This window comes from Corvus kubaryi, unplaced genomic scaffold, assembly GCF_017639235.1.
Source record: "Corvus kubaryi isolate FWS band 111438036 unplaced genomic scaffold, C.kubaryi_AGA036_p1.0 split3-37344, whole genome shotgun sequence".
NCBI classification, from domain to species: Eukaryota; Metazoa; Chordata; class Aves; order Passeriformes; family Corvidae; genus Corvus; species Corvus kubaryi.
The window spans coordinates 1,043,534-1,068,342 of NW_024582088.1; the positions used below are offsets into that span (position 1 = coordinate 1,043,534).

General features: G+C 51.1%; 2 protein-coding genes across 4 annotated transcripts in view; one reads left to right on the top strand and one right to left on the bottom strand.

The window, feature by feature from the left end:
* TMCO4 (transmembrane and coiled-coil domains 4) overlaps positions 1 to 16,624 on the top strand; it is a 32,804-nt gene extending 16,180 nt beyond the window's left edge. For both annotated transcript variants that reach the window (XM_042015829.1, XM_042015830.1), the window contains 3 exons: positions 2,793 to 2,910; positions 5,773 to 5,890; positions 15,926 to 16,624. In XM_042015829.1, the coding sequence (XP_041871763.1) occupies positions 2,793 to 2,910; positions 5,773 to 5,890; positions 15,926 to 16,258 (569 nt within the window). In that variant the 3' untranslated portion in view covers positions 16,259 to 16,624. The remainder of the gene's footprint in view (positions 1 to 2,792; positions 2,911 to 5,772; positions 5,891 to 15,925) is intronic.
* The window catches only part of HTR6 (5-hydroxytryptamine receptor 6), a 48,456-nt gene extending 24,782 nt beyond the window's left edge, over positions 1 to 23,674 (bottom strand). Inside the window, exons 1-3 of one of the 2 annotated variants that reach the window (XR_006014021.1) lie at positions 21,672 to 23,674; positions 20,000 to 20,248; positions 17,498 to 19,736 (exon numbers count right to left, since the gene is read on the bottom strand). Coding sequence is in view for 1 of the 2 variants with exons in the window: in XM_042015831.1 (XP_041871765.1) it covers positions 19,344 to 19,736; positions 20,000 to 20,158; positions 21,672 to 22,394 (1,275 nt within the window). In the remaining variant the exon portion in view is untranslated. Of the gene's footprint in view, positions 1 to 17,497; positions 19,737 to 19,999; positions 20,249 to 21,671 lie in introns of those variants that run through there. The other variant, XM_042015831.1, reaches the window with a different exon arrangement.
* Positions 23,675 to 24,809: the final 1,135 nt, after the last annotated feature.

Below are 24,809 nucleotides of genomic sequence, written 5' to 3' on the forward strand. Positions count from 1 at the left end.
AGCCTAACGGAGTTACATTGGTGCCAGCACCCAGATCCTAATCTGGCCCTAGATCTACACTTTTTGTGTCCTGAGGATGCCAAGGGCTGAGGTATTTCCAGGCTTTTATTTCAGCCTGCAGACTCTGGAATAACACGAGCCCATAGCTTAGGAAGGAAATCCTTAGGGGTCTGGAAGGTTGGCTGCCACTCCAAAGAAATCCAAGTATCATGGTGATGTATCAGAGCAGCTCCCACCATACACTGATTTTTCAGTTCCTTAATTGAGTTCTGAAAGCTGAGCTGTTTGTGAGATGAAAAGCAGCATGTTTAGCACAGATTGCCAAGGCGTTCTTCACAGGCACATTCCAGAGCAAGCCACAGAAGGAATGGAGCTGGGACCTGGGACAGCTGAGACTGATTTGGGTTTGGACTTGGATGTCTCACACGAAAGGATCACACGGCCCTGTCATGCAGGGCTCTGTATCCAGATGGCAGTGGCATTTCTGAGGACAAATAGCAGATGATGGATTGGCCAGTGAAACACCACGGCAGGGACTCAGACTCTGTTCAAATGCTTCTCTGCAAAGCAATGCAATAACCTTTGGATATTTCATCACGGATGACTTTGGGAGCCAGAGCTCAGCAGGTTTCCAGAAAATGACATTATGGCAGAAGCTGGAGTAAATGAGCCATCAGAGACACGTTACTGCGTGGGAAGATCATTGCTCTGATTTCTTCATCGTGATTCCCATGCATTTTAATAAATAATTAGCAATTTAGAAAACGAATGCAAATTGAGAATGGCTGTTACCACCAGAGCCTGAACCTTGAAACCCAGCTGTGTGTGACAGGAGTGAGGTGTCACACACTGGGTGTTTGGTACTGATCACAGCTCCTGTGACCAGTACCCCGCTGGGCTGGGATCCCTGCTGTGCTCAGGTGTTGGGAGTGCTGCTGCCAGCTCTGCCCTGGAACATCTGTACACAGCCAGAGCTGAGTTCCAGCCCTCTTCTCTGTCCAGTCAGGACTAACGTGCTGAGGTACCTTCCCTTTCCCAGTGAGTTGCATCCCAAGGGCACAGCAAGGCCCAGCTCCCAGGATTGGTTATGGTCTCTGGAACAGCTTCTTTCTTCCACACCTTTTCTGAGAAATGATCTTAATCAGGTTTTAATTTTGGCCTGGCATTCTCACTCTGTTCCCACCTGCTTGGACTTGATTGGAAACTTGCCTTTATAAAACTCCTTATTCATTAGCCACTCTCTGTGAGGTTAAATGGTTAATGAATTAATTTTTTTCCACTGCTTTTGCAGACTTTATTGTTCTTCATAATCTAAAAGATTTACAAACTGTGAAATACATTTCATTTATCTCGAGCCTCAGCTGCTCTGCAGGCCAGTGATCTGTTCCCAGGTTTCTATCCTGTCAACATTCAAAGAAAATGAGCATTTTGCAGCCAAGGCTAAACATTTTTTTGTTGTTGTTCTGAGCAAGCAATAATCTGGACAAAGGACTGGAGAAACAAAAGCTTCCAACACCTTGCCTAAAAATTCAGGATCCTGATGAATTAGCTGTTTGTTTATTCGGTTGGCTTACACCATGGCCGTGGAATTTAGAACCTTGGTTGGAACGAGCTTTCCCGTTAGTAAGGCTCTGGGTTTCCTTTTGATTGCCCATGATTAAGGGAACAGGGCTTTATTGCTCACAGATTAGACTCACAAAACTGAATTGCTCTTCGCTCTCTTTGATTGGTGAAAAATTTGCTCTGCAATAAGAAATAATTCCAGGAGAGCTCATTTGGATTTGTCAGGCACCGGGATTTTCACCATGGAGAAGGATCCAGGCACTGCAGGCAGCTCCAATCCTTTACTGCTTTCAGGGAAAGGAAGCTAAGTGATTTACATTTGAAAAGTCTACCCAGGCAGCACCTCTCCCTCAAATGTTGGGTTTAGCTCAGGTCTGGGGAGCCTGGTCTCCCACAGGTGCAGGGCATGGATTTGGAATGTTATGCTCATGAGTCTTCCATTTAACTCTCTTTACAAAGATTTATGGAAGATGCTGATATATTGTTCAGCAGTTTAGGAGAAGTAGCAGAGCTGCCCAATATTTCTCATTCCATCATTATTTCTCCTGAAATTGCCCAGCTGCAGCTCTCTGATAAGCGAGGAAGATTTATTAGGCTTAAAAGTCAACATTGCTGTTCAGCAAATCAGGCCCTGGGCATTCAGGTTACAGCAGAAGGAAATCAGTCTGATAGATCTTCACTGTGCATTGGCAAGTGCCTCTGTTGTTGCTACTTCCAAATCAATATTAACAATTTGGGATTTTCTCTTGCATGTTCAGGTCATGTTTTTCATAGAATCAGCTGTGGGAAGGGTTCCTCATGCTTCACGTATCACAACATTTGCTCACTCTGTGGGATCTCAGACCCTTTCACCTGTTTCAAAGCTCTGTGCTCACATCAGTGAGCCTGCAGAAACCTTTCCAGAGGTTTCCAAGCTTTTCCAGAGGTTTGCTGCTTGAACAGTGTCTTCCTGGGCAGAGGCCAGGCCATTTCTCCCTCCTGCCATCAGCCTGGTCCTTTGCACTGTCTGAGGATCTTGATTTTTCACATTTACTAGCTCCAGGTGATCTATGGACACTTCACATGTATACAAAGTTGTATTTATGATCCTCCTTTCCAGTGTTCCTGTCTTTCAAATTGAAGCCACTGAAACAATGGTTTTTCTGTAGCACACATCTGAACACACTTCATGTAAGAATATCTTCTGATCCATCTTCTAAATCTGAGCTGTTCTGCTTTCACCTTAACAGACTCACAAGGGATCATTGAAGACGTCGTCTTACTGGGAGCTCCAGTGGAAGGAGAAGCCAAGCACTGGAAAGCTCTCACCAGAGTGGTGTCGGGCAGGATCATAAACGGCTACTGCAGGTCAGTGTGTGCTCAGTGCCCGGCCTCCTTAGCCTGGGAATGGTTTGGGCTATTTACCCCTTTCAAGCACCTTGTGAGTGCTGGTGAGGACGTGGATTCAGCAGTGCCAGAGCCTCATCCCTCCAGGCCTCTCCCTCAGATCCACTGGAGATAACAGCTTCAGGAGACACTTGAAGGCTGTTTGACCCAGCTCTTGGCTCTTTGTGACACTGGAAGCCCAAGCAGGTCCTGTTCATAGAGGGATCCTAAAGCTGGGTCAGTGTGTTTGTGTGTGTAATCTGGTATGTTCTAAAGCCCCTTTAAATCTCAGCTTTATGTGAAGGACTATAAATACAGCAGTTAAGTTTGCTGACTTAAAGAATGGGAATTAGAATCTATAAAAGCTTTAAGATGCAGTTCACTTGTGGCTGCTTATAGGGAACAAGATGTGAAAATCACAATGGAAGGGAAGGAGCTCAAGCAAATTGAAGGTTTTTATATCTAGACTGGGTTTCTGGTCAAGATAGTCCACATGAACAAGATATGTAACTTACAGGGGAAGAATAGCTGGAATAGCTGTAGCAAATTTAGTAAGGATGTGAAAGAATACAAAGATTGCCTTCAAAACAAATACCAGCCTTTTAAAACCACATTTAAAAACATTTCAGAAATAAAAGCAGACAACTGTTGTGCAGAGTTGTGGGAGCTGCTGGGTGAGAAGAGGGAGGTTCAGAGGTCTGAAACAGCTGAAGCAATCTCAGAAAAGCTATTAAGTATTCAAGTGACAGCTTCAAACCTAATGACTATGTCTTGGAAGATAATTGTGGCAGGAATACTGCTTACCAGCACAATTAGATAAGGGGAAATTAAAACCAAGGAATGAAGCAGGGAAGACTAAGAGCATGGGGAAATAAATTGAGAAATAACCAGGCAAGAAGATTAGCGAAGAACCTGCAAGTCAAGACAGTTTATAAAGCTGTGAGCCCTCGGGTCAAGGGCAGCTGAAAATGCTGCTGGCGTTTTCCATGCACACATCCATATGGATGCCTACACACGTATGTGGAAGGTGGGGAAGTGTTGTCTTACTGTGCTTATAGCAGAGTGTTCTAACTCAGAAAGAGGAATTAAATCAATGATTTAAAAGTATTCAAGGTTGAAACAACAAATTATCGATCCCATCTCTCAGCTAGGCTGGAAATTGTTGCTTTTGTCCTCTTTGGATCCCAGGATTTTCAGGGATGTTGGATGTAAACACCACTTGCAGTGTTTCTTCATGTGGCATAAGGAAAAGCTGCCTCCCTGGGAGTGCTCTGACTTCCTCCAAGAAGCCATAAATGATAGAAATCATTGCATATAACTGAGTTTACCCAGAAAATATTGTTCCTCCCTGTGTTCTACAAAACTAAATTTCACTGTAAGAAGATCAGTGTATCCATTTCCTAGAACACACACACACACACACAAAAGATCTTGTTACAGTTTCTAAGCCTGCCTGGCTGTTGGAATAAAATACAGTATGTGTGTGTGACATGTAATAGGGGCTATTCAGGTAACATGAGGGGCAGCTAGAGGAGGGAATTGAGAGATATGGGTAATTTCTGTGAGGATTGAGGTATGGGAGAAAGATTATACAAACATTGTGTAGTAAGGCCTCACCTGATTATGATTTCTCTGGTCTCTCGCTTGTACAAAGGGTGGCCTCGTTCTGTCACTTCAGGAGTAACTCTATTTAGGTTGGATGAATTACACTGGATAGAATTCCTGTAAGATCAGATTTGAGCCCAGCTGTTGAGCTTCAGTCCTTGTTCTTCTTTGGTTTTGGAATAAAGGGACAGGGCGAGTGAGAGCCCTGTCAGCTGTCGGAGCTGTCCCCTCCCACTTAACAGAGGGGTTACAAATTCCCAGGGGGAAACCTCACCCAAATCAGTTGGACTGGCTCAGCTTTTGAAAGAACCCACGCCTGAGCAACGTGGATGTGTTGTAAAGGTTTTACTTACAACTCCTAGTGTGGATTATTTGGGAATAGCCAGGAATGGGCACCTGTGCAGGAGCATTTCACCTGCTGCCATCACAGAGCACAAATCCCACTCATGTCCCACTTCAGTCTGCTCTATAGAGCACTGTGGCATTTCAGTGCCCAGATTTTATGCTGTTGCTCAGCACAGAAGAGTTTTGTGTTTCCTTCTCTCCTCATGCCATGGTCTACCCTGAAACTGTCACAGTGACTTATGGCACTGCTTTAGAGTGGGAGCAAACTCTTCCTAGTTCTGTCACTGAAGCCATGTATTTCTACAGTACCTATAAATCAGGAGCACTCCCAGGAGCTTCACAGTCAATATTTATGTCACAACATCAGTGTTGTAGGTCTCATCACCTTTACAGCTTTATGGGCTGGAGAACCTATCAGTACATGGAAAAGATGAAATACGTCAATATGCAATCCCTAAGCAAACATAGAAATAAACAGAAGGGTCAGATTTTTAAACTCCCTGCAGGTAAAGAGACTACACCCATGGATCAGCATTCAGTTCAGGCTTACACCCCTGTGTCCCAGGAACCTGCCCTGAATCCAGCAAGTGATTCCTGGTGTGATTCCTACATCACACAGACCTGCAGCAGGTCTTGCTCCAGACATCACTGGGCTTCCCAGCCCTTCCACTCTCCTCATGGTCTGAGTAGTAATGCACTGGAAGTGTTCAGGTCAGGTTGGATGGTGCTTGGTGCAACCTGGTCTAGTGGAAGGTGCCCCTGCCCATGGTAGTGGGTGGAACAGGATGAGCTTTAAGGTCCCTTCTAACCCAAACTCTTCTGGAATGGAATTCTTTGATTCCACATTGCATTGGCTGGGCAACAGGATTTATTCCCACTCTTCTCTGCTTCTAGGGGGGACTGGCTGCTGAGCTTTGTTTACAGAACTTCCTCTGTCCAGCTCAACGTTGCAGGCCTCCAGCCAGTCGACCTGGATGACAGGAGGATGGTGAACATGGACCTTTCCTCTGTGGTAAGTTCTCATATTCTCATTTTTTCTCCATCATCCTTTGCCTGCAGCACTGTAACACCACACTCACTGTGCAGGGGAAGCTGGGGACTGAAGAGAGCCCCTCCAGGTACACTGTCCCTCTTTCCTGTCTTTGAGGGAACTCTTACCCACACTTCCCTCTGGGTTTTGTTGGCCCAGCTAGCACTCAGCATTGAGCAAAACAATGAGAATCTACCTCTCCTGTTGGATATGTTTGGGGGTTTTGGTTCCAACATATCTCATACTGGAGATAGAAAATGCTGTACTCCTCAAGAAGGGCCTTGCTGTCACAGAGTCATGGAATGGTGTGGGCTGGAAAAAGCCTGGTCCCAGCCCCTGTGAGTGTGGATCCGGGGGAGGTGGGATCAGCAGCTGGAAAACGTGGATCTCAAACACGCGCCTGCACGGCAGGTGCAAGCCACTATCTTATCTTGGTGGAGCCTTCCACACTGCTCAGGTTCATCCAGGGACAGGCTCCTGGCCCTTGTACCTTGGTCCCTGGGGCTGCAGGAGCCGGAACTGGTTTGGAATTACAGAAGCTCTGTGATAGCAGCAATTGGTTTGCCAGGTCTTGCTGCCTTTTTGGAGTGTGTGTCTCCAGGAAACAGGGAGAGAGTATCACTGGTATATCTGGGAAACATTCAGCTTCCTCAAAGCTATCTGGTGTCATTAGTGATAAGCCACTGTTGGAACATCTGGCAATACATCTAAGCAATGTTCAACTCAATTATCTTAAACTCATCACCGGGTTGCTGTCTCTTCCACAGAAGAAAAAGCAGAACTTATTTGTGTATCTATATCCAGGGCAATCTTGGACGTGCCATCATGTTTTTTCCATATCTTAATGTTTTAATTCATTGTTTACTCTCTGCAAACTGGAAGATGCTCAGCACAAAGCTCAGGATATTTCCATGGTCAGTGTTCCTGCCGTGACTCTTCTTCCCAAATGTCCCCACAACCTGGCAGGGACTGTCAGTGTTGCTCTGGAGCTAAAGGCACTTTGAAGAGCTTTCAGATTTTTTGGAGCACCAGCTTGCTGAGCCTATAAATACCCAACTGTTCTCAGCTCATTTCATTCATGATAACTGAGCTCTGCACAGCCCTTGGCAACACACGCAGGACTTGGTGCTGAGCGGAGAGAACAGACACTTAGAGGAACAAAACAGGGGCTTCCCAGGAGGAGGGGGTTTAGTGGAGGCTTTTAAACATGGTCCATGCATCTTTGCATCTCTCTGGGCTGTCAGCATTTCCACACACTCCCACATCCATTTTCTCACCGTCCCCAGAGCTGCCAGTACTCATTTGCTCTCTGACATCTGTTGCTGGCATGAAAATGGCCCAAGATGCCAGGTGGTGGCACTGGGGTGACATTTCCTGTCAGTCAGTCCATGTCACCCCTGTCTTTCTGGGTTCTCTTCAGAGACCCTCCTTTTAATGACCCTCTGCTTCCTGAAGCATGAAACCCCCCAGAGCCCTGCACACTTTACCCTGCCTGGATCACAGCAGCTTCTCCATTCCCCTCAGAGGAGCAGGATTTCCATTTCAGCTGAGTGAATAATGTCTGCAGAGCTGCTCTCTGCTCATCTCCCAGAGCTGTGTGTCTGCATCCCGGCTGCCTGGTGCCAGCAGTCAGTTCCAGTGCTGCTCTCCTTCAGAAGGAATTGACACTTCCTTCATCTCACTGCAAAGCTTTGGGGGGGAAAAATGTATATTAAGTAGGTGTCATTGCCTTGATCCATTTTCCAGACCATGGGAGGAAATACAGTGCATTCTGGGGAACATCTTAGAAGTAAAAGGAGCAAGGATGGCAAAGGAAATATCCAGGGGCAATATTTTTTAAAGTGGCAAGAAAGCAAAGATGGATTTTGCTGCAAGTACAGTGCAGTAGCATAACAGAAAAATACACATTGATATTTAGAGGTATGTAGAGATACAGGTGTTTATGGAGACCAGCTGCATCCCTGCACATGCCCTTGTTGGAGGTCCCTGTGAGTGTCCTGCCAGGAGAAGGACAAGCTGTGATAGAAGAATAAAGGGTAGCTGATGCAAAAGTGCTTGGCAGGAAAATATTACAAGGGCAGCATCAGTATTTTTGGCATCTGCCAGTCCATCCATAATGAAAACTGGACTGGATCCAGACAGTTTGGTTCTCTCTGCTGTGGTAGCTCCAGAATCCTCAAATGAGTGGAGGATTAGGAGCCCTCAGTATAAACAGGAATTCACCTCTGAGGCCTCCATCTCATGTCTCTCTTGATTAGTGTGGTTTTTATCTGACTGTCAGTAAAAAAGCAGAGAGAAAAATGTCCTCCCACTCAGCAAACACAGTTATAAAATCCTTCCTCATGGTTACAATGGGGCTGATTTATTCCGTGGATTTATTTGACAGCACCTGTTAGAGACCAAGGAAGTCGTGGAGCTGCAGGGGATTATCCTGATTGCTGTTTGTTCCCAGGGGAGTTTGTTCAGTGCAATCTGAATTAACATTTGAATATTGCACAACTGCTCAAGGAGTACCTTCAGGGAGGCTCAGGAGTCAGCAACAAGTCAGGAATGGGCAGTTTCACAGCAGCAGAAATCAGGGGTGAACTTGCAGCTTTAGAGGCAGTGGGAATGCGTGGCTGGAAGTCTGGTGGAGAGCAGGGATGGATCACAGAATCATGGAACTGGTGAGGGGGGAAAGCTCTCAAGAGCTTTCTTTATATATAAAGAAATACTATAATATAGTAAATCCCTCCTATAATACAGGAGGGATTTTCCTGTTTCCCCGTGGTGCCTGGAATACATGTGCATCCTTCCACAGGGGATTCCCACGTTACCTGCTGGAGTGTGTACGGTGTCCACAACCCCCAGCTACCCTGGGCAGGGCTGAATTCCTGGGACTGCAGCTTCTCCTTCAGAAGAGCTGAGGGGACCAAGTGCCACGTTTGAGGGACTCCCGGGTGGTTCCTATTTCCATCAAATGCAGTCCAGCAGAGGAAATTCACTATTCCTTTGCAGAATGGGCAAAGTTGTGATGCCATCACGTCTTTCTCCTGTGGAACAACTGGCATCACAAATCACCTTCAATAGATTTTCTCTTCCCCCTCAGAGCACTTTGCATGTGGAAATGGAGCAGTTCCTGCAGGTGCAGGCGCTGCACCCCCTGTCCTTTCCTGGTTTGCAGTGAGCGGGTCTGTAGCTGTTGGCTTTGCAGGCAGCTTTCCCCGTCCCAGCCCTTCCTGGAGCAAAGCAGGGCAAGTTTTCCCAAAGTACTGTTCAGCTGAGTTCTGCAGGAATACCCACACAGAGGCCAGGCAGGTGAGTTAAGGATAGAAAATTCAGCTTTTAATTTCCTGTCTTCTGCTGGAAAACGAACGCTGATTCTGTATCATTTTTCTGCTCCCTTTGAGCTCCCTTTCTGACCTCCTCAGCTAACATGGAAACAAAATCCCAGCGCAACAGCCAATTAGAAGTGTTAATCAAGGGGAAGGCTGACTTTGCTGACACCTTGGGCATGTCATGTGTTTGAGATGCTGCAATGAGAGCAGCTGAATTATTGATAGGAGCTGAATGTCACTGAAATACTACGAAGGTGTCGCTGCCCCGGTGACACTGGGGGACGGGAAGGGCTTAAACCTGCTGCAAATCCCAGTGTGGTGGATTTGTAGGATATCACATTGCTGAGGAGAGATGTTGCACTACTCCACAGCTCTTGGAATTTCCCAAATGCCCAAGACTTCTGTCCGGACACATTATTGCCATCAGCTCATGAGGGATGAGTCAGAACGGGTTGTTGTCCCCAAAAGCAGCAAAAACTCTTTTAGTTAACCTCAGGTGACCTTGTTTTGTGAGGTTGGGCTGAGAACCTGGTTTGAAAACAGCAGAGATGGTAATGTTTGAGCTGCCAAATCTTGTGTATTCCTGGAGCAAGATCAGGAGAGGAAGGGTGACAATCCCTTTGGGTGTTACAGGAGTCACCCTCTGCTTCAGGCTGGTCCTGTTACATCCTTCTGGTTATGGACACTGAACCTCATCTCAATGTTCTCATGTGGAATCCTGAGAAATTTCCCATAATCCTGGTGTGATGAGTATGTCCAGTATTTTGGGTCACGAGTGGCCTGCTGTGGTTCCTGGTGTCAGACACCTGGGTCCCCTAAGCCCTTTCTAGGATCATTCCAATTCCATGGATCAATCCAGTCTTTATTTTTGGGATCTCTTGTCCTCCATGGTTCAAGACATTATGTTCAAATTATTCCTCAGTGATAATTATACGCACAGTTTATGCTGGGTCTTTTAAAACACTCTTTAAACCATCAAATTTAAATAATTTCTACTTGGATTAGCACTAAAAAACTGAGTATTTAATTATAGCCACCTTATAAACGAATGGTGGTCATTGGGGAGAGCATCAACAAAAAATACTCAACAGCAGCTCCACAAACAGTTGAAAAATTAATGGAAGAGCTGTTTCCTTCAGTGGGATGGCTTGGAGGGCTTTACCTGGGAACAGAGGGACATTTGTGAAGGCATATTTCCCTTGAAACTCTTTCAAGGACTCTTTTATTAATTCAGAATATTAATTCCTAATTCTGTGCTGCCTGTTGTCACTGATGTACAGCTGCTCTCCATCTTGTCCCTTAGACCTCCAGAACTTGATTCCTCTATTTGCTTCCTGTGTTTCCTTGTTATATTCTGTATTTTACTCCTCTCTGTCATTCTCTTGGAACTGCTGGAGGTAAATTGAGAGTAAAGCTGGCAGGGATTTTCAGCAGTGGATGAATCCAGCAGAAGCCAGTGATTACTCAGAATTTTCAACACTGATCACAAAACATACCAAAGTTTGATGGAAAAAACTCTTGGAAAAAGCTCTTGCCTTGGTGTGGAATTGCCTGAGGGTGTCTGAGGGGAACACCCCTCAATTACACCCCAGAGGTGACAATAAGGATCAATTTGTTGTGGCTGAAAGATGATCACAGGAAAAAATTATAGTCTGGCTCAAAAAATATCACTGCAATGAAAGGAGAACTTTTACCAGTCAAGTGAGTTTTAAAAAGAGGAGAAAAATAAGAATTGAGTGCCTTATTCTGTCCACAAGGACTGTGATTGTGCGAAGGGACAATGTCAAAGCAAAGCCTCTGAGCCTCAGCAGAATCAGTCTTTATTCCCTCAGTTGTCAGAGCAGAAATAGAAACATTAAAGAGGAATAATGCAAATGGCATTGTCAGGATTTCCAAAATAAATTCAGCTCTATCAGTTCTTCCTCAAATATATTTTTATTGGTTTCTCCAGGACTGCTGGTGCCCAGGGTGCACCATTGCTGCAGGTGCCAAATTCAATTGGTGAATTGAATCCATTTCTTAATACATCCCTTTAAATTGCAGCTTCTGAATTAGTGGATGTATTCACTGTCCTCACTTTGAGAAGACATTGTTTCCTGACAATCCAAACAGAAGAATTTTATTCCTATTCTAGCTGCATTCAGCCACAGCCTGTGTCAAGGTCTGTTGAATGTTTTTGGGTTCCTGCTGTGGAATCTGCTCTGCCTCTGGATTTTCCAGCTCCTCTGCCCAGGCAGCATCACGGCTTTGCCATGAGCTGTCAGAAAACTGTGGGAAACAGCCAGGACATTTTCTGCCAGGCTGAGAGTTGGGATTGTTCATCCTGGAGGAGAGAAGGCTCCAGGGAGAGCTCAGAGCCCCTTCCAAGGCTTAAAGGGGCTCCAAGAGAGCTGGAGAGGGACTGGGGACAAGCCCTGGAGGGACAGGACACAGGGAATGGCTTCCCAGTGCCAGAGGGCAGGGATGGATGGGATATTGGCAAGAAATTGTTTCCTGTGAGGGTGGGCAGGCCCTGGCACAGGGTGCCCAGAGCAGCTGTGGCTGCCCCTGGATCCCTGGGAGTGTCCAAGGCCAGGTTGGACATTGGGGCTTGGAGCAGCCTGGGACAGTGGAAGGTGCCCCTGCCATGGCAGGGGTGGAATGGGATGGGCTTTAAGGTCCTTTCCAGCCCAAACCATCCTGGGATTCTGTGGGTGCCCTCTGTCAGGCAGGATGTATCCAGACTCGGAATTAAGGCTTACACTGACATGTGGGAATATCTGTGACCGGAGGAGCCTGCCAGCTTGGCAGAGCTGACTGGATTTTGAGGGATAACCTGGCAGAGCTTGGGAGCCCTGCAATCCATCAGCCTGTGCCACCATTTGGGCTGTGTGGGTTCAGAGGCAGCACCCAGAATGGAAGAGTTTTTGGAAAGCAGCAGTGACATTTGAGCTTCTTCCCATCTGCACCCACAGCTCCCGGAACTGGCAGTTCAGCTCAGAGCAGGGCTGGACTCCAGTGCTTTTCCTGGACAACACATTCACTGCAGCTTTGGGAAAGGGAGAGTAAACAATACCGATACCCAGAGGGGCTGAGCTGGCTCTGCAGTTGGGTTTCACTCTGTGTGTGACACCCAGGGCAGGTGAGGGCTCCTGAAGGTAAGCTGTGATTATCCACTGAGCTCCAGAACTGCAGCTCGCTCCAGGAACTCCTTCACCCCCCATAAAATACCATCTTCTATGAAAACAGACAGTATTTGCCAAAAGGGAATCCTAAAGAATCCCCTCCAAGGTTGTTGCTGCTCCTGCTGAAGTAACCGACCTCTGCAGACATGTTTGAACTTGAGGGGATCTTTTGCTGCGGAATGAAGTTGCTCTTTGGGCGTGATGGGCTCAGAACACAGTGGAATTCTCAGGTGTATGAGTGACCTGTGCATTCTCCACCACACTGCTTGCCTCCACAGTGGTTCCCTGTGAATCCGTAGGGTGTTTGGTGAGGGGGGGCAGGAGGAAGGCACAGCTGAGCTGCCCTGTCCTCCACCTGCCCGCAGGGAGCAGAGGGGGGAGGGACGCTCAGCTGAGCTCTGGCAGTTCCGCAGCCCTGCAGAGCGTTTGGAGCCATGAGCACTCCTGTGTTGGCTGCTCGGGATGGGTGGAGGAGCTTTTATTGAAGGACACTGGACAGGATCTGAAGGTTTTTGGCTCTGGAGTGAGCAGTGAAGTGTTATCTGGCGGTGTCGAGCCTGTCCCTGTGACGTCCGTGTTGTAGCGGCAGTGTTGTGACATCGGTGTTGTGACGGAGTCGTGTCTGTGCCCGAGTCTGTGGCAGAGACGGGATTGTGTGGAATGCCTCCCTTCTCCCGGCCCTTCCTCTGCCCTCCCCTGGGCAGCACCCCCTCCGTGACACGCTGTGCTCCTGTGGGTCAAACCAGAGAGAAGCCGGGACTCTTAATCCTCTGTATCCAACAGAAACACTTCCCTGGCAGTTTAATCCTCACAACTGATTGTGCTCAGTGACATTTTTGATACTTTTGGGTGGATTTGGACTTGAAAACCTTTCCAAACGTGCTGAGCTGACTGGGTGATAGATCCCCCTGGGCAAAGCCATCAGTTTGTCTTCCAGAGATCCCCTGGTGCAGCATTGGAGTCCTGGGCAGCAGCAGTGCCAGAGGCAGCTGGTTCGTGGTTCCAGTGAGTCAAAGCAACCATAAAGTCAAATATGGCTGGGAGAAGTCACCTAAACAATCCCAATAAACCCACCCCACTGCTTTCCTTACAGCAAGCAGAAATGTGTTTGCTCTGGTGCCGAGGACACTCTTCCTTTTGTCCTGAAATCCCCCTTGCACTTTGTTCTGACAAGTATTAAATTAGTTCTTTATTTCCCTTTAAAGTTTTTATTGACTATGTTGTAGATGTCCCCCTCCCATCACCTACCCAGCAGAGGAATTCAGCCTTTCAGACTGAAGATGAAAGCAGGCTATAGGGAGCTGGAATTGCTGGATTTTCCCACCAGGATGGCTTTAAACTGGCAAGGAAGTTTGTTTGCTGCTCTTTTCCTGGTGGCTCAGTGCAGCAGAGAAGAGTCCTCCCTCCTCTTACACTTCTCAGGGATTGCACTGGTCCAGCTTCATGGAATCCTCTCCTGGACAGGAGGGAGTTTCGATGGAAGAGATTCAGAGCTGCAGAGCTGCAGTAGGGACAGACTCTCCTGAGGTCCCAGCTTCTCTTTCAGCCGCATGAGCTCCTCAGAATGGCTCATACCCAGCATCTCTCAGGGATCGTGGTGCTCAGGGAAGAGGAATTCCCTGTTGTTTTAGTGGAAGCTGCTGGATGCTGAAGAGTAATGAAAATCAGTCCTTAGGGTGGCAAAGGAAATTAGTTCTCTCTGACTAATGACTCAGTAACAACAGGCTGAGAATTCCCCAGCCAGGGCAGGCAGATGATGTGACTGGAGAGGTTCTGAATGCAGCAAACCAAGAGCCTTCAGCCCCTGCTCCCAGTAACTCCAGTACCTTCCTGTCTCTCCCCACCCTGCCCAAGGCCGTGCTCATTCCTTCCTCCAGCCCCCCTGACTGAGCAGTGAAAGGGTTGTAGTTTTCCAGAGGACAATGTCCACAGCTCCCAGTCCTTTTGTAGTTATTTTAATTAACTAATCTCTTCAAAACATCCAGAGCCCGTTGAGCCATCTGGACGGATTCAAGTCATATCTTTGTATTCCTGATGTGCTGAGTAAAAATCCTTCAGTTTGCTCCAAACCCTCAGTACAGCCAAATGTCCCCCTCCAAAGCTTCACACAAACAGCTCGGGGGGTTGGATTTGTGGTGAAAACGTTGTCTTTAGCTTTGGGAGAGGTGTGCTGGGAACGCTGGTGCTGGCACAGCCATGAATCCCGCAGTGGTTTGGGCTGGGAGGGACCTTAAAGCCCATCCAGTGCCACCCCCTGCCCTGGGCAGGGACACTTTCCACTGTTCTAGGTTGCTCCAAGCCCCATCCAACCTGGCCTTGGACACTGCCAGGGATGGGGCAGCTGAAGGATTGCTCTGGCACCAGGCAGGAGCGAGCAGGAGATGAGCAGAGGGTCCAAGGCTGGTGTCTTTACAGAGCTCTGTGAAGTGCTCTCACCATCATCATCCCTTCCTGGAGGAGTCACCCCTGTGTCTGGGAAGCAGGAAACCTGGGACTGAGGTTATGGGTATTCTCTGCTGCGGAAATCCCCAATTACTAGCAAGGCTTGGGAAAATAAAAGGCCAAGACAGCTCTCTGGCTGGGTCAGGAAGATTTAAACTGCTAAAAATTGGATTTACCAGAAATGCAAAATATCTGGGGATGCTGTTGGTACATCAAGCGCTCGGGATACCTGGAATGGGGAAGGAGTTTCAGCCACATGGCCTTTAGCATCAAGAACAATCACCTGCAAAGGAGATTTCCCCTCCTCCTGTGCCCTGATTGGAAGGGAACTTTCCAACATCCATCTCAGAAGGGGTTATCTTATCATGGAATTCATCTTATGATAAACCTGTCTGCGTTTTTACACTTACTGTTGACCTTTATTTGGTTTATAAACCCGTAACTCCTGGGCTCCCAGTTTTATACAGGGCAGGATGGATCAGTGCAGCTTCCAGCCAAGAACCTCGGCTTGGTGGCTGTGTGAGGTTTAATGACTGCATCCTAATTTAAATAATCCTGGCTTTTACAAGGCAGCTGAGGCACCTGGACGGCACCTTTAGCAAGAGCAGGCAGCTGAACTAAGAGAACTCCCCTCCTTCCTGGTGTCCCCCCCCCAGGGCAGAGCTCCTCCTCTGACCCTCCTGGCACCCAGGATTTGGGGGGTGGAACTCAGCCAGGTCCAGGCTTATAAGTATCTCAGAGGAAAAGTCATCCAGCACCAGTGTGTGCCCCAAATGCTGCAGCCACTTCAGGCTGGTCAGTGGACACCTGCACTTATCCTGGTGGAATCACCACCCCTGGAAGTGCTCAAAAAACATGTGAATGTGGCACCTGGGGACATGGGTTAGCGGTGGTCTCAGCATGATGGACTTGATGATCATAAACATCTTTTCCAACCTTAACAATTCCACGATTCTGTGATTTTTTCCGACCTCATTCTTTCCATCTGTCAGAGCCAAACCCAAGTCTCTCAGCAGTGGTAGCTGTTGGGATGAAGGACTTGGCTGAGCTGGATCCCTGTGGGTTCCCCACTCACAGGATTCTGTTCCCTGCAGGTAAATGGGCACCTGGACTACATGAAGCAGATGGACACGATCCTAAAAGCCGTGGGCATTAAAACCAAGGAATGCCAGCCAGAAGAGAAGGGCAGTGGAAGTCTTTTTTCCCCTCAAGCCAAGAAATCCCAGCAGGCAGCCGGCAGCGAGGCTCGGGGAGAGGAAGACACCGGGAAAGAGGAGGATGAGGCTGGGGGTGAGGCCGTCCCAGCCGGCTGCGCTCACGGACAGGATTCCTCCAGCTCTGCCCTGGGAGAGCCCTCGCTGCCCTGCCCACACTGCTCACACAGCACGGACAGCAAGGGCCAGGCAGTGGGCAAAGGAGCAAATTAGGACAGAGCTGCTCAGCCAGCACAAAACCCGCTGTCACAGCACATCCGTGGCACTGGGATTCCCAGAGGATGGAGCTGGCGGAGCTGCAGCTGCAGTTTGCAGCCCCTCCGGAGAAAAGCGTGGCACTGGCGTGGCACTGGATCAAAGCGTTTGGAGCAGCCGCCCCCAGGCGAGAGAGAGCTGATTCCTGCCTGAGTCTGCACTGCTCCTCAGGAATCCGAGGCAGATGCCATCCAAATCCTCGCAGGAAGCAGCTGCACCCCTCGGCACCGTGTCCCTGCTGTGACTGGGGGAAGCAGGTGGCGCTGAGGGGATTTTAAGCAGAGGGGTTCGTTACTAGGAAATTAAAAACATTTTTCCACTGGAGATGAGTTTGGCTTGAGGATCTCAGGTGTGTTCCAGGCTCTGCCTGCCCCTCTCCTGACGGATCCGCATCCGGTCTCCGGCTCTGCTGACCGAGATGGGAAAGGCTCAGGCTGCCAGGCTTCCTTTCCCCACCTGCTGCAGGTTTGCTGCCAGGGCTCGGGCACTTTCCCATCTCCAAGACTTCCCCTGTCTCCAGGCTGGGGTTGGTGGGTGTTGGAGGCCCCATTCCTGTTAGAAACATGTTCGGGACCCTGGGTGAAAGCAGCAGGAAAACCAAGGGGGTTTTGGATGGTTTATGAAAATTCCTCCCAGGCTCTCCAAGCCAGACTTTCCTTTTGTGTCCCACAGACATCTCCAGCCTTAAAAGCCCCCTCCAGACATATTTTTAATTGGCTTAGAACAAAACCAATCCTTGGCACAGGATAAACATGGATCTGTTTGATTTCTACCTCCTTCCATAACAGTGAATTGGCTCCACTCTCTTCATCCCCAGTCTCAGAACAGAGGAGAGGACACAGCTCTGCATCCCCTGCCAGCACAGCTCCAGAACCATGTGGGAATGATCCACATCTTCCATAAAAGCCCTTTTTCTGGCCTGTATTGCTGCTGAGCCCCGGAAAATGCATCTGGCAGGAGCGTGGCAGGCGGGTAACCCCCCTCTGTCTGGGGCGCCTCTGGGGTTTTATGCTTTGCCACAAGGGAGGGTTCAAACTCTCCCACCCCCCATCTGGGGGGTCCTGTTGTCTCACGAGAGGGGAAACAGTGGGATTGCACCTTCCAGTTTTGGTTCACACAGGGTTCTCCTCCTCCCCCCTGACCCAGCAGCCACGTTTAATCCCCCCTCTCCTTCCATCCCCTTCCCGCAGACCTTACCTGCAGATCGATCATTCCTCGTGGAGTCAGACACGGCTGGGTTTGGGGGCGACGCTGTGACCTAGCAAAGCCCCATGGTTTGGATACAGTGCCTGGCAATTGCTCTCCCTAAATCCAGCATCCAAGGGGGCTCAGACCTGCCCAGCTCCGGCCTGGAGCGGTGCCTCGCTGCGGAGGCAGGAGGGACTGGCTGTGGGATCCCACAGCCAGTTTTTCCAGCTGGTGTTGATGCTGTTGGCTGCAGGGATGGGATGGGATTTCTCTGCTCATGCCCGGGTTTGTCCACAAGCAAACACCGAATTAGACAGAACTGCCTGGTTGAGACAGTGAGGAATTATTGCTTTTGAATGCTTGGTTTGAAGAGGTCTCTCCCTCTCTCCCCCTCTCTGTCCATGTCCTGAGGCTGATTTGGTACCTAATAAACTTCCAGACTCCACAGTGCCTTTATCTGCTCCTTTTTAGCCGGAGTTGTAGTCCAAGCTTGTATTTATATGAAGCTATTGTGGGAAGATGCACATCTTGATCTCGGTGCTCAACACCAGCCCCAAGCTCCATCTGTGGCGAAATGCATCGAACAGTTTGAGCTTTGAACCTGTGCTCGGCATGTCCTGGTCACTCATCCCTGGCTCCCAAGGGATTTGTGGCAAATAAATGCCACGTTGGTCATACAAACTCCTGTTCAGTTCTGGAATATCCATGGGCAACGTGGAAAGAAAACTAATGAGAGTGGCCTGGCGTGTGGCTGCTTCTTCCAGCATCCCGTATCCAAGGGATGCTCTGTGTCCGTTTGGATAGCGGGGAGTTCCAGGAGCACAGTCTTGGAATTAGGCAGAAGGCTTGGAGGGACAGGGTCTAGGGAGGGCACAGCAGCCAAATGCCAGCAGAAAGGCACTTGAGGAAGAATTTAATAAAATGATTTGTTTTATTGATTTTTTGAAGTGCCCATTTGCCACATGGCTCTGGGGAGAGGGCTGGCATTGTCATTTAAAATACAATATTCCTTTAGATTCTTATTTGAAGGGGGGGGGGGAAGTGTATTTTCTAATTGCATCATCGAGGACGTGATGGGTTGTTGGAGGGAAGTGTGATGGTCCTGTGCCAGGAGTGGGAAGCTGTGGGATGGAGCCTGTAAGAGGAGCTGATCCCGTTACTACTGCGAGACACCCACAGAGCCGCAGAGAGTCGCACCCCACACCCCCACTGAACACCCAAAAATCGGTGCTGGACGTTCTGCACCAAATGCAGCCCCCACACTGCAGCTCTGCGTGACGAGACACGGCGGTGCCACTGAGCTGGAACTCGCTGTGTGAGGAACCTGAGACAGACACGACTCTGGTGAGGAGATCCAGCTCCAGGAGGACGTGATGTTCCGTGGGCTGAAGAAGCCCCAAAGCTCAGTGTTCCTGCTGAAGCAGCCCCAGACCTCTCGTCCACGAGCCACAGGACGTGTTTCCACCACTCCCCTCGGTGCACTCGGAGGAGATCTGCTGAGCTCTGTGTGTGCAAAACCAAGCCTTGGTTTGAGGTCAGGGAGATGGAGGGTCTGGAGCCCAAGGGTCAGACTCGCCAGAGATGGAAAGGCCACAGGAAGGGTTAGGGGATGGTGACGGTGAGCAAAGGAAGGATGAAAGAGAGACACAAGGCAGCTTAATTCAGCAGCAGCACCTGGCTTTGCGCGGTTTGATCCTCCTTGTGACAGTGCCCGGGGCTGCCATCCCCTCCATGAGCTGCACCGTGTGCTGGAACAGGCAATCGGGGAGATGGCTTGTGGCAAATCAGCTCCTGGAGGGTTTGTGTTGGGCTCCTGGGGGATCCTTCCCAGCGCACAGAGCTGCGTGTGCCGCGCTCAGGCCACGGGGGTGCCGAGCTGCAGCTCCGTGTCCGGGGGCTCCGCATCCCAAAGGCTGACGGAGCGGGCGCCGGGGCCCGGCGGGGCCGGGAGCAGCCGGGGGTCACTCCCCGGTGCCCCGGAGTCGACAGAGTCGGTCTCAGCCTGCAGGGTGAGGACGTTCTTGAGGGACGTGGCAGCGCGGGGGCCGCTGTTGGAATTCCTCATGGACAGGGAGATGGCGCTGGGCCGGGGCTCCCCGGAGCGCCGGAAGCAGGGCAGGAACTTGCCCATGGCTCTCTTGAAGTCCCTCATGAAGAGCGGGTAGATGATGGGGTTCATGGTGCTGTTGCAGTAGCCCAGCCAGGTGAGCACGTCGAAGAATCCGGCCGGGACACAGCCGCAAACTGCCTGGGGGGGACACAGCAGGGATTAGCGATGTCCCCCACCTCAGCCCCAATCCAGAGGGGCTTCCCAGGCACACCAACGTTCCCCCTTCAAAGGAAACCTTCAAATCCCTTTTGAAGGGTTTTTTCTTTGCTGTTGCTCCCTGGGGAATTGCATCCTTGGTCCCGGAGGTCCAGCAAGACCTTCAGGTGCCTCCAATTGAACCCAGCTGGATTCCAAAGGAAAAGCTTCTGGAAACCCGGCGTAAAACTCCCACAGGTTCTTACCTGTGCCACATTGGTGATGAAGAAGGGCAGCCAGGCCACGAAGAACATGCCCAGGAGGATTCCCAGGGTCAGGCTGGCCTTCAGAGCCTTCTTGCTGTGCTTGTTGGTGAACCTCCTGCTCTCGCTGCCAGCCAGGGGCTGGTTCGGGGCGTGTGGAACCTGCGGCCGGAGACAGGGAGTGGTGGGCAGCTCTCCCCGGCACCAGCACTGGCCTCTGCCCAAGAAAAGTGGCATTTGGTGCTCCAGATCCTGCAAAAAACCCTGCCAGTAATTCCCTTTTCCAAGGAGCAGGAGCAGGGCACACACCCCTAGCCCTGAAGCACAAATTAGGAAGAGGAAGCAATAGAAACCCTCGGCATTGAGAGTATGACTCTATTTACTGTGTCACACTGTGTTTCTCATTAGGCTGCTCCTTAGAGAAAAACCCAGCTCAGACCCTGTGAGGGATTTGCTGATTACAGCAGCAAACTAATTATGTTTTTAAAAGCAGGACACGAAACATTTCAGCCTCCAAACACCAGAACCCAGCCCTCCATCCATCTCCTCCTGCAATCTAAAATTAAGTGATTATCTCAGCCCTCCGCTGTAATTAAATGATGCCCTGTTGCAACTCAGCTTCCAGCCCAAAAAGAGAACAAAAATCCCTACAATGAGATGAAGATGGAAAAGGTTAAAGGATGAAATTTGAGGGTTCCCTGGCTGACACCTTGTTTCTCAGCCAATCTAGGGCTTCAAGGAACCTTTTGGGCCTCAGCTGAAAGACAGGGGGATGGATTCTGCTCTTCCATGGCACAGCAAAGCCCCTGAACGTCCCCTGATCCCCTGACTTTTTTTGTGGAGTCCAAAAACCTGGCATCCTGCGAGAAAATAAGCACTTTATGATATTATCTGTTTATTCTTTGATTCTCCTTTTCCTTTTGACCATCTGGTGCAGCTTATCACGTGTGGAGGAGCTGGCCAGAGTCCTGGCTCTGCTCTTGGAGAGAACAAACTGAATCAAGGTATTTAAAGGCAATTAAGTTTGCCTTTTCCCTGTAGGATATGAGGTCAATAAAACCTATTACAGGGAATTAAAGCTGTTAGATTTAGTGGCAATTACCTTCTCCTGGAGAAATACAAACAAGTGCAGCCACGTTTTTGTTATAAAACCCACACACTCCGGTTCCACCGGCGAGCGCGCGAGGAGGGGTTTGGCAGCTCCTGTTATAGAGCAGGTAACAAAAATAGAAGCTTCTGTTCAAAATAAGGTGCTCTCGGGAATCTGGCATTTGCTATTAGTTAAAATCCTTCTCCCCCGTGTGTCTCACACCCACCACGGCCAAGATTTACGAGTGGAAAGTCAGATAAGATTAAACCCCTCAGGGATGACGCCAGCCAGGAGGGGGGCGAAACTGCGTTTATTTTGCACGCCTGAGCATTTTTATCTGAATCTTATTTATTTCTCTGCTTCTGCTCACGCTATTTCTGTGCTCACGAGCAGCTCCAGAGCTCTCCATTGCTGAGACAAGGCATGGGGCACCTCAGAGGATGTCAGGGAAGTGGATGTTGCCCAAAATCTCCCTCCCTGCGGTTGTCAAAGCTGCCTCCAACCCTGAGGCCTTCCAGGAGGCAGAAACAGCCCAGGCACCCAAATCTGGGGTCTGCCAGAGCAACGCCCCTGTGGGCACCTTACCTGCGGCGTGGCCTCGTCGGTGGTGGCCACATTGGAGGCGAGGGAAGCCACCTGAACCGCCTGCTTGCGCGCGGCCAGCAGGATGCGGCAGTAGGTGAAGGAGATGGCGGCGGACGGCAGGAAGAAGGTGAGGCAGGAGGCCACCAGGGCGTAGGGCAGACTGACCAGCAGCCGGCACTGGTCCTCGTCCCCACGGCCGGTGACGTTCAGGGCCCGCACCTCGAACTCCAGCTCGTGCCACCCCATCTTGATGGGCAGGAAGGAGGCCAGCGCGGCCAAGGTCCAGGTGGCCAGGATGAGCGCCAGGGCCCTGCAGGACGTCATGCGCAGCTTGTACCTGAGCGGGGACGTGATGAGCAGGTAGCGGTCCAGGCTGATGACGCAGAGGTTGAGGATGGAGGCACTGCAGCACATGACGTCGAAGGAGGCCCAGAGGGAGCAGAAGTCCCCCCGCAGCACCCAGCGGCCGTAGAGCTGGTTGAGCATGGCCGGGGGCATCACCACCAGCCCCACCATCAGGTCCGACATGAACAGGGACACCAGGAAGTAGTTGGAGGTGTTGCGGAGGGAGCGCTGGGTGACGATGAGGAGGATGAGGAGGAAGTTGCCCGCTGTGGTCAGCAGGATGATGAAGCAGAGGAAGGCGGCCACCCAGCTGCTGCCCACGATCAGGGAGTACTCCCCCAGCACGCTGGCATTGGGGGCCCCCAGATCCCCCTCCATGAGGAGCCGGGGGCAGGGCTGGCCCTGGGGCTGGGGACCTTCTCCAGCGTGGCCTGTGCTACGTGATCATCGCCGGGGCCGGGGAAGGAGGATCAGCTCTCTCCACTCCGTGTCTGTCCTCCCTTCTCTCCTCCTCCTCTCCCTCTCTTCCCCCACTCTCTCTCTTCACTGGCACTCAGGGCAGAATGACATTCCCAGGAGCCGATCAGCAGGACCAAGGTTCCCTCCCCATTACTCACAGCAGTTCCTCGTCCCTGTAAATTCCCCTGCTCTGGGATGTCCCTGGATGCTGCTTCTGGATGCTGGGGACGAGCTGGATGGCAGGATACTCGAGATGCCAGGGATGGCAGGATGCTCTGGATACTCTGATGCTCTGGATGCACTGGACCATGGAATAATAAGACACCGAGATGCTCTGGATGCTCTGCACTCAGGATACTTCAGATGCTGGGGGTGCTCTGCATCCCAGGATATTCCGGATGCCAGGGCTGCTCTGTACCCGGGATACCCTGGATGCTGGGGATGCTCTGGACTCCAGGATGCTCCAGATGCTGGGGATGCTCCGGCCCCCCGAGGCTCAGCTCTCACCCCCCGGCTGGGCTGGGCTCCCTGCAGAGCTCTGTCCCCGGGGTCCCCGAGCTCCTCCGTGCCCGGCGCTGCCGCTGCTGCAGCCGGAGCCGCCAGGAGCGGCAGAGCAGCCTCAGGCGAGGACCGGGATGCTCCCAGCCAAGCCCTCCCGGGAGGAGGAATATCCGGAGTGCGGGAAGGGATCTCTCCCGCGGCAGAGGTGCGTCCAGCCCGCAGGGAGCTGTGAGAGCGAGTGTGTGCAGGTGCCAGCCCGACTTTCACCTGCTGCTCTGGATGCACGGCAAAGGATGCAGAAATGCCGATCGAGGAGGTGGGGCTGGGGGGGAGAGGAGGAGATGAAATGAAGCGCTAATGAAAACAGGGATCTGGGCTAAACTCCGCAAAGTGGCAGCCAGAGAGTTCCCGTTTCTGCCTTAAAGAGAGACAGCCCCGTGCTCTGCCTCCCCTGCCATCCCTGCCATCTGTGCCAGCGCTGGAGCCCTGGCTGGAGGCACCTGGCAGCTGGACCAGCAGGTCAGTGGCCAAACCTGGCCAGCAGCTCTGAGTTCCAGGCTCCATCCTCCACAATGGGCGATAAAAAGCAAAATTTTGCAAAGTCAAATTAAAAACCCAACAAACAGGTGCACACAACAGCCCTCAGGAAGCAGCCAGAGGACTCGTTGGCAGATATTCCAGCAACCTGCAGGCAGGGATGGAGGAACAGAGACAAGGGAGAGCCTGGCCCCTCTGCTCCAGAGTTATTTGGGCTGGCCTGGGGGCAGCCCAGCTCCCTGCCTGAGGGGCAGTCCTGGATGGACCCACGGCAGCCTGCCCTTCAGCAGGTGGGAGGCAACACGTGAGAGGAGCCAGCTCAGAAAACCCTTCTGAGCCTCTGTGTGTTGCTGCCACCTCCACACCCAGGGCAAACACCTCGGGGTGCTGGGCAGGGACCGATTGGGGTTTTTTAATTATCCAGCTGCCCAAAGGTGGCATTTTCCCAACAAATGGCTGTGGTTCCTGCTGGGGGAGACCAGAGCTGAAGGCAGCGGCTCCAGCACAGACCAGAGCTGAGGGTGTGCCCCAGCACCCACCCTGTGCTCCCAGGGCCAGGCACTGCCGGCTGCTGCTCGTTCCTCCCCAAGTGCCCACTAAAGCTTTCCTTAACATGCTTCCCCTGGGAAGCTGTGCTGCAGATGTGGGGTGAGAGCCAGCTGTGCACGACGCATCCCCAGCGCTGCCCAGCCCGGGACAGAAACTGGCCTCTTTACCAAGTCCTGCTTTTCTAATCACCTTTCCAGCAAATTTGTTGTGCTTTTCCCAGTGCCTGGATGGGGATTCCAGGCCTGGAAACCATCTCTGATGGGGAGGTGGAAGGCACGGGGACACAGCCCCCCCACCCCACCCCGGTTATCCCCCCAGGACCTCCGTGGGGGGATCAGGCTGCTGCTGGCAAACAGCTGCTGCCACTCGTGCCAGGACAGGCTCTGCCCTCCCTCTGCTTCCCCGGGATCCTCTCCTTGGATGCTCCCAGCCAAACCTCCCTGGCCACCTCAGCATCACAGTGTGCTGGCAGGAGCCCCGGGGCAGCGCACACACACGCGAGGCTCTGATCGCAGCAGGAGGTTTCCTTAGAAAAGCGTTTGCCCCAGGAAACCCTCACTTCCCCGGCCCATCTGTGCTGGGAGCAGAGAAAAACCCCACCCCGAGCCCACCCTGAGCAGCCTCCCCAGCCAGGATAAGTGAAGGCAGCAGCACAGATTTATCCCAGCTGGATCCACAGTAACGCTCAGTGAGGAAGTGATGCCACAGTGCAAAGCCAGGCTTCGCTCTCAGCCCTGCTGCATCCCA